Here is a 9,509-nt window from a genome sequence, read left to right as displayed (position 1 = left end):
TTTATTCTTGTTACTAATTTTTTAAAAATTATAAAAATATAATATTTTAAGTTACATTTAATTTGCAAATTGCCTATCACCAAAAATAAATTAATTGTAGTAATTACTTATACAATTAGTTATAGTCGATTATAAAACAACCCTATTGTCGTAATAAAGTAAATAACAATGTGAAACTTTTTGTATGACTAAGCATAAGTATATAAACTTAGAGTTTGCTTGATATCGTTTCTGTTTACAGTGAAAAAACAAATTATAAAAAAATGAGTTTGTTTATGTTGTCAGTTTTCTATTTATGTTGTCAATTTTTAATTGTTTTTTAAAAACTAAAAATCAAAATTTATAATTTTCAAATGTTTTGATAACCTGTTGTTATAAATTTTAATATCAAAAAATAGTATTTTAAATTAAATTATACATTTTATACACTTTTAAATTAAAATAAAAAATAAATGATCATATGAATTTAAATGTAATTAAAAGAAAAATATGCATAAATTTTAAAAATAATTATAAAACTAATTAAAAAAATACTTTCACTATTTTTCAACTGTCATTACCAATCAAAATTTTAATATAAATTAAAATTTAAAAGCAAAACAATTAAGTAAAATAATTGTAATATATTTTATTTTGATTATAGTAATTTTTTTAATATGTATTTTTTTTAATGATTTTATAATTTTACTTATATTTTTATAATAATATTTAAATTAAGAATGAAAATGAGCATTTTTAAGTAAGTTTTTAATTTGTATTAGTTTTATAAATATTAACCAAACATGTTACTAATTTCTAGTTTTTAGTTCTTATTTCTAATTTTTGATTCTCTAATCGGATTCTGGAGTGATTAGCTTTGATAATTTAAATTTAAAAAAATAAAACTGGAAAACATCCCTCCTAAAATAATAAAGAATTTTTTAAAAAAAAAAAAATTTATTTTGTAATTTTTAAAAAATTAAAATTAAAATGACTTTCCACATGGGCACATGTCTCTCTCTCGGTGCCTTTCCCCTGCATCCTCGAATGGCAATCGGACACCGAGACACGCGTGGGGGCTCTGGCATTATTACTCCCTTTCCCCTCCAGAACAAACGTGAAGGAGGGAGGAATGTTCAGCTAATTGCCCATGGGCCGAGCTTGTGGCCGGTGGCCGGCTGCTGTCGTCGAGTGCCATCGCTTCTATCCTCCATTTATAGAGGGTGATAATTGACGTGCCCAAAGCGCCCACGAACTTCGTCAACTCTCCTCCATCCCCTTCCTATATAAACCCCAATTGCTCACTTTCTGCTTCTTTCGAATCTCTCAATTACAAGCCGCAACCCCATCTCATAATCATACCCAAAAGCTCAAAAGACTCGAATCCGCCCAACCTATTTATTACACAAAATCTACGCGATTCTTCGGGTATGTATGCATTTCTTGTGGCTGTATTTGTCTTCCATCTTCGATTGTTTCAGCTTGGCTCCTGGGTTTCGTTTTGATGTTGGGTGTTCTGTATTAGACTCTGTTTGATTGGTGAGAAAAGGGTCTGGATTGAAAAGAAGTTTAAAATTAAAATATTGGATTCTGATTTTTTTTTTTACTATTCTTCAGATGAAGCTAGTGCCAATATTTTGGGGAGTTGAGGTGCTTCAAACGGATGATTAAAGGTTTTAATACTCGTCTAGTTTTCACTGTTCTATATTTTTGGAGTTTCTGTTTTGATTGGATGATATTCAACTTTGAATGCGTTTAGCTTTTTAATGATTTCTGGCTGCTGTTTCTATTAGCTTAGAATATTCAACATATACTAAACCAATTGTTAGATTTTTTTTTTTTTTTAATTTTCGAAAAAAAAAGAGGGAAAAAGAAGTAGGATATGGGGATTTCCTCGATTTGCTGTTGTTCTTGTGTACCTATAAAAAATTAACTGGGTTTCCTGTGGATGTCTTTAAAATCTTTTTTAATTGCATGATCGTCCTACTCTTTGGGGGGGCACTTTGTTCATTATTATGCATTTTTTGCTAGATGAGAGACTTTGCAAAATATATTTATTATTGTAAAAGTCTTTGGCGCTGATTCAAAGAAAATCATTAGCGTCGTTTATAAAACTTGTGCCCTCTCTATGGCAGCTGTGAAAGTTGGGATTGGGGAAAAGGAAGAACTACGGTTTTGACCATAATGAATTTTTTTTATTCTCTTGGCGGCTGTTTCTGTCTGTAAAATATCAAAGACTCAATACAACCAAATTAAATGCTTTACCTAATTAGAGTCTGATTCAGTTGACTGCTTTAGGTTTCTTGGTTCCGATGGGAAGTTTAATTTTCAAGATTTCAACTGTTTCCCGGTCCCCCTCCCCCCCCTTCTCTCTCTCTCTCTCTCTCTCTCTCTCTCTCTCTCTCTCTCTCTCTTAGTGCTGAAACTAGGATTAACTGGATGCTGCTGTTTCAAAAGTTCATAAAGTTTCCTGAAAGATTTATTATAGGAACTAGTATTGGGTCTGAGATGTTACCTGAAGATATAGAGCAGTTTTAGTCCCTTCGTGCCATGGTGTAATGCTCTGTTTTCCAAGCAAACTTGACGAAATTAAAAGGAGAACGAGAATTTGGAAATTTGAGATTTGATACTTAGGATGGAGGAGAGAAACGTCACTGTTGCATGTTTCTTTTTCAAAGATCTCCTTCGTGACAAAGTCTTTGTGAATAATCATCTAGTTCAACTCATTGAATGGATTGCCAAATCTTGCCCTCATGATAACATATGGGAATTAATATTCCTGTTTCAGCAGAAACAATTACACCATCTTTTAAAGCATGATTTTGGAACCTTAAATTTAGATTTGGGTGAATTTAGATAAATTTCAATAAAATTTTATATTACATTTACCCAATTCCAAGGTTTCTCCAAACATAGGTTAGGTAATTATGAATGTTATACCAATCAATTTACCTTCTTATGAATTCTGGAAGTTCTGGCTTGGCATCTGTTCATGCATGTTCCAGAAATGCTCAATGACAATTTAGGTGAGAAGGCCGCATAACATTCATGAAGTCAAATTCAGTTTGATGTTTATACTGCTCATTGATTGCCACTTCTGCAGGCCTGGGAGTACATTTAATTGTTAGGAGCTGTGAATGTTGAAATACTTGCAACATTATTGTCATTATTAAACATAACATGATTGGAGCGTGGATTTGGTGTTAACATGAACTATTGCCCCATGTGCGTGTTGTTATGAAATATATTATTACCTTCTTAATTGTTAAATAAAAAACTTTCCGTCTTTCCACTTTCCATTCTTCCCACTAATTACAGCACTAAGCTGTTTTCTCCTATCCTCCCTCTCTCCCTACACACGCACATGTTCACGAATGTTGCACAAGACTTGTCAAGCTGTCCAGAATGGCGGACTCTTTTACTGCACATCATTCTCTTTGAAATATAAAGATGAAGGGTGAGTTAATAACTTAGTTTCTTTGTATTCTTATTGCAGGTTTATTACAATTTTGACCGGCAATACTAATCAGGAAATCTGCCAACGGCGTATTCTAACAAATTAACAGGGTTTCTTCTTCCTGACCACAGCAAAGATTTCTCAGTATTTCATCCAAAGAGCACCTGATGCCAACATCTTAGCATGGACTCGCACCTTCTTTCTGGATTTGGTGCGACTGGTGGGAGCTTATCCCATACATCTTCTCATCCGACTGTTTCATCAACACCTACTTGGCTATTAGGATCCCTGAAATTTGATTTTGGGAACTCACCTACGTCATCCTTTTCAACTCATTTTGACTCGGACACCCCTACCACATTAAGTGACAGCCAGGATCAACACAGCTCCACAGAGAGTCCCTCAGGAGTTTCTGCCTCGTGTAGCTTTTCAGTCGGAAATTCTCCGGGCAACTGTGCCCAAGAAAGCCTGCAGCTCTATTCTGCTGGTCTTTCATTCTCAAGGAATGCAAATTGTGGACAAAAGATAACATATACTCTTCAGGAACTGGAGACTACTCTGATGGAGCCTGATGCAGATGAAGAAGAATTCATCACACCAAACCTTTTGTTTGGGGAAGACGAGTGGCCACAAGGACCTGATCAAAGATATATAACATGGAACCTGAAGCCTCACGGGGCACAAGCATGTGAACCGCAGCCATCTTATGCTTCTGGCCATAGGAAGGCTTGGGAAGGATTTCACATTGAGAAGCGTCATATGGCAATGGAAGAGATGTCTTTGCAGGGAATTCCACCTGGCAGTCTGAAGCAATTGTTGATTGAATGTGCCAGAGCACTGTCCGAGAACAAAACAGATGTTTTCGATAAGTTGGTTGAAAGTGCTAGGGGTGCTGTGTCTATCAGTGGAGAACCAATCCAGCGTCTTGGAGCCTACATGATAGAAGGGCTAATAGCAAGGAAGGTGGCATCAGGCAGCAACATTTATCAAACCCTCATATGTAGGGAGCCTGAAGGCAATGACTTACTCTCATACATGCATATTCTGTATGAGATCTGTCCTTACTTGAAGTTCGGTTATATGGCAGCCAATGGAGCAATTGCCGAAGCATGCAGAACTGAGGATCGCATCCACATCATAGATTTCCAAATTGCGCAAGGAACCCAGTGGATGATTCTCTTACAAGCACTTGCAGCAAGACCAAGTGGAGCTCCTCTTGTGCGAATCACAGGGATTGATGACCCTGTTTCTAAGTATGCCCGTGGCAGCTGTATAGAGGCAGTTGGGAAACGGCTGGCCACAATATCCGAGAAGTTCAAGATTCCAGTGGAGTTTCATGCAATGCCAGTCTCTTGTCCCAATGTTACACGGGACATGCTTGATGTCAGGCCTGGGGAGGCTCTGGCTGTAAATTTCCCACTGCAGCTTCACCACACCCCTGATGAAAGTGTTGACGTGAAGAACCCAAGAGATGAGCTCCTTAGAATGGTGAAGTCGCTTTCTCCCAAGGTGGTCACTTTGGTGGAGCAGGAATCAAACACGAATACGGCACCCTTTTTCACTAGGTTTTTGGAAACTCTAGAGTTCTACTCAGCGATGTTTGAGTCAATTGACGCAACCCTGCCAAGGGAGAGCAAGGATCGCATTAATGTGGAACAGCACTGCTTGGCTAGGGATATCGTGAACATCATTGCTTGCGAGGGGAAGGAGAGGGTTGAGCGCCATGAGCTGTTTGGCAAGTGGAAGTCCAGGTTAACAATGGCAGGGTTTCAGCAATACCCTGTGTGTTCTTATGTCAACTCTGTGATTAAGAGGTTGCTGAAGTGCTACTCTGAGCATTATACTCTGGTAGAGAAAGAAGGGGCTACGCTGTTGGGCTGGAAGAACAGGAATCTCATTTCGGCCTCTGCCTGGCATTGAGAATAGAATTGAGAAAATAAGGAGGTAGAAGTAGCAACCACCAGCCTTTCTTTTCCTTCTTGTGGGCAATAATGTGAGACCTTCTGCAATGGGAGCTTCATGACAGTGAAACATATCAATCAATAGAATAAGGTTAAATGATTCTTTATTTATTTATTTTTTTCTGTTGGTCTATTGTAAGCTGAAGGCGCACATTTGTTATACATTACACTCACTGATTATCAGGGAAGTCACCATTATTGTTTCTCTTGGGGATATCTATAGAGACCCGGAAAATTGAAATGATTAGAAAATAGAAGAAAGAGGAAAATGAATTGGTGAGGAGAAAACTAGTGACGGTTATATAGTTACTCCAACCGGGTAAAAGGGTAAATAGTGAAATTGGTATGATTAAAGACAATCGGCGACGGTTTTTTGGAAGCCTAAGAAAACCGTCGATAGTTTTTGCCAGATAGTTTTTGCCAGAGACAAAATATTATAAATGGGCTGCATGTTATTTTCTTGTTAAAAATTCAAAGAACTCTCTCTCTCCTCTGGAAGTTGCGAGCTCCCTCTCTTTCTCTCTTCATTTTCTCACTCTAAACTCACCCCATCGATGATCAGACTCCGTATTCAAAGCCTAGCAGCGATTCTTGTCATTTTGACCGGAGCATAATTATGTTTTGAGAATCCTAGACATTACTACATAGTTAAGGTAAAGGTGTTAGATGTTGGTATTTGATTTATTAAATTAAGAATATGAGTTTAGAGATATTTAAATGATTATGATTGCGGGGTTAAAGTTGATTGAACTTGGAGAAAATGTAAATTTTAGGGTTTTGGTGCAAATGCCACAAGCACGGGTTTAGGGTCCTTGCGGACGTTTTCTTAGGAAATGAGGTAAGAGTAATAAATAGTTAATTATTTGATGTTTTATTAATTAAATGGAAGCATGTGGGTCTGGGAAAAATGTGAATGTGATATTATTTTGAGATTACATAATTTTAGGGTTTTTGTGTTCTGAACGCTGCGAGCGTGAGTATAGAATTTTAGCAGGTCTTCTAATAATCAGGTAAGAGGATAAATTAAGCCAGTTAATTTTCAGGAATTTTATCAATTAAGTATAACATGTGTTTATGGGATTTGAATTTTATATCTATTATATGCTTGTGAAAATTCAAAAATTTGGGTTATAGGAAAGTTTTGCAAATGATATATAATATTTTTATTTAGCAGAAAAATAAAGTTTTTTCCATATAAATTATAGCATAAGAATTTCATTTAAAATTGTGTGGCATGAGAAATATCAGATATAGTACAGAGATTTAATACAAAGTTTTATACAGTTTATACAAAACCACAATTATATACAGCTTTTACAAAACCATGATATACTGTCATTAAAGAGCTATGATTTACAATTATTATACAGAATCATGGTATTACATTTTATATAGAATCGCGATTATTTCAATTTATAGGCAAAATCATGATAAAACAATAATATACAAACATAGTATTATATAATATTAGATCCCTACTAGAGCAAATTACAAAGTACGGTATTGTAGTTATACAGTATAGATAGTGTAATCATACATCTCAGATAGAGTGTGGATTATTCAATCGATTGTGTTTAGAGGAGAGACGAAGGCTCCCTGGCAGTCAAGTCCAAGTTGAGGAGGCCAATCGTATTATAGAGGTTATAGTTTGACTTAGCCGAGTAGGCTAGCCAGAGATAAGTTTTGCCCACGAGCTGCACAACCCGAGCAAGTGAGGTTAATTCATGCATACAGTTATCCATCTAGGGAAGCTTTTACAGTTATATAAATAAATGTATATAATTTTACAGAGAACAGGAACTATCTATTACAGTTAAAAGTATGTTCAATAGAAAGTTTATTTTAAAAAGACATAGGTGTGAGTTATGATATGTTTTACATTGAAATGTTATCACAGTTAGAGTTGAATTAATAATTATGTTATTCAAGTAAAACTCATTTGCTGCCACACACTGGTTGTAATTCATTCCATCTTACTGAGAGGTATCTCACCCCATAATTTCAAACATATCACGTTATCCAGATAGACGTTTAGAGCAAGCTCCAAGATAGAGGGGACATTAGTACTGCCCTAACTGCAAGGTAAGTTTTTGAGTTGGGAGTCGTCTTTTTGGGTATGCCCTAGGACATTAGGTTTCTTTTGGGAGATGTATATGTATATTTTGAGAAATACTGAAACTCTGATATTGTAAATAATGTTAAAGTGTTTTTATGTTTTTCCGCTACATAGGTGGTATGTTTTGTGAACAGGTATTCTCGGTACCACTTGAGGTCCGAGATTGTTGACCTTATAGGTCATAATCGATTTTGATTATGACAAATACTCAGATATTTAATGTCTATTAAGTCTATGCAGGTTCATATTATCAAGATCTTTTGATGGCATATGAAGACTTGAAGAATAATGACCCAGAAGATTCATTCATTGTAATTTATATTATGTTCATTTCAGGTCTATAATAGTAAAATTGGAAAGGTTTGTAATATTTACTGCAAATAAACTCAAAGACCTTAGAATGACCTTAGGTCCTTGCACTTACATGTAAAATAGCCCCCAATATCACATATAATATCAGGGGAATAAACTAAATTAAATCAGGACTTGAAGGGTTAAATCATAAGGGTTTCGGGCGACCGAACTAGGCAAGTTAAATTGCCTCGGGCAACCGAACCGTTGAAAGGTCAAACAATTGACCAGACTTCAGGCGACCGAACCGAAAAGGGCACCACCGTCCTTGGTCAACCGAACGTCCATTTTTTGTAATGACCTACTTAATTAATTAATTAAATTTTTTTTTTACCATGATATTGAACATGCTCCAATACCAGACTGGGATAAACCCAATTATAAACCTAAACAGCAAGAAACAGAAATTGAATAAACATATCCATATGTAAATATATACAATACCATACCATACAATACCAATACCAGAGTACTAACATGTTCCCCAAAATATACACATATTACTGTTTTCCCAAAATACCCACAACCATGCTGAGATATACAAAAACACTCCCAAAATATACTCACTCTCTAATAGGACACTATTGAAGCCCCTCTATCTGCGAGTCTAGTCTGTTCACCTACCTAGATCACCTAAAAAAGGTTTCAACACTGCGATGAGCCAATGCTCAGTAAGAAGAAATATGCTATTACTAGTGTGTGGCAAATGAACTACTATATCATGAAAATTTGTTTTCAAATAAACATGTATAACTGAGTATATAAATAAAGTACAAGTGATAAAGTACACCCCCCCTTTCCATGTTGCTTAACATAACAGTATCGTAGATTACTAATCAAAATACTTCTATTATACATAGGTATATTCCCTGTTTCTGTAAATATGTACATACGTAGTAGTAACTGAAAATGTTCCCTGTGGATATCTGTGTGTCATGACTTACCTCCTCATGATAGGGTTGTGCAGCCCGTTGGCGGGATTTACCCTAACTGGCCAACCAGGAATAAATCACTATACTCCATTGGTCGATCTGCTCACCTAAACCCATATCTAGATGGGGAGCCTAACCTCTTCAAGGGCCTAGGTGGTTGCACTCATAAAATAACATAATATCTGTAGCAACGGTACCGTGCTCTGTGGCTGCATACTCCAATAGGGTTTGATATCATATAATATATCTATATATATCTGGTTTACCATGATTCTGAAATACTAAAATAACCATGATGCTGCATAAACTGTAACTGTGGTTTATATGTAATACTGAGAACTGTATAATCATAATACTGACATCCGCATAATCATAATACTGAAACTGCATAATCATAATACTGATATTTGTATTATCATGGTACTGAGATTCATGAAATCATGGTACTGAAATATCGTAAAATCAGAATACTGAAATATTGTAAAACATGTCTTCGTACTATATTCATATTCACAAACCACATGATACTTAATACATGATTTTCATGATTAAATAACTTATAAAATATTTCAAAAGTTCATAGCATAGCATATTTCCCTTACCTAACTACTGGAAAGCCCTTATGGAATACTAACCTAATACTCACAGGGCCTCCTACACAACACCCTGAAACCAACATGTGTTAGAATAAAATATTAGTATTTTTCTACCTA

At 35.6% G+C, this 9,509-nt stretch overlaps 1 protein-coding gene across 2 annotated transcripts; it reads left to right on the top strand.

Moving 5' to 3' along the window:
- The first annotated feature begins 1,096 nt into the window (after positions 1-1,096).
- Positions 1,097-5,585, top strand: LOC131154452 (scarecrow-like protein 21). Of its 2 annotated transcripts, XM_058107244.1 has the most exons (3): positions 1,097-1,407; positions 1,597-1,652; positions 3,476-5,585. In XM_058107244.1, exon 3 carries the CDS (start codon positions 3,620-3,622, stop codon positions 5,354-5,356), a length of 1,737 nt encoding a protein of 578 aa, XP_057963227.1. In that variant the 5' UTR covers positions 1,097-1,407; positions 1,597-1,652; positions 3,476-3,619; the 3' UTR covers positions 5,357-5,585. The 2 variants fall into 2 exon arrangements, with proteins under 2 accessions (XP_057963227.1, XP_057963237.1); XM_058107254.1 differs by having other exon boundaries at positions 1,110-1,407; positions 1,597-5,585.
- The last annotated feature ends 3,924 nt before the right edge of the window (positions 5,586-9,509 follow it).

Source organism: Malania oleifera, chromosome 1 (genome assembly GCF_029873635.1).
Source record: "Malania oleifera isolate guangnan ecotype guangnan chromosome 1, ASM2987363v1, whole genome shotgun sequence".
NCBI classification, from domain to species: domain Eukaryota; kingdom Viridiplantae; phylum Streptophyta; class Magnoliopsida; order Santalales; family Ximeniaceae; genus Malania; species Malania oleifera.
Note: the sequence above shows the minus strand (reverse complement) of the source record. Positions and strands in the feature narration are given on the sequence as shown.

Coding starts and splice junctions, on each gene's coding strand:
- LOC131154452 (XM_058107244.1), top strand. CDS start 3,620: ATGGACTCGCACCTTCTTTCTGGATTTGGTGCGACTGGTGGGAGCTTA.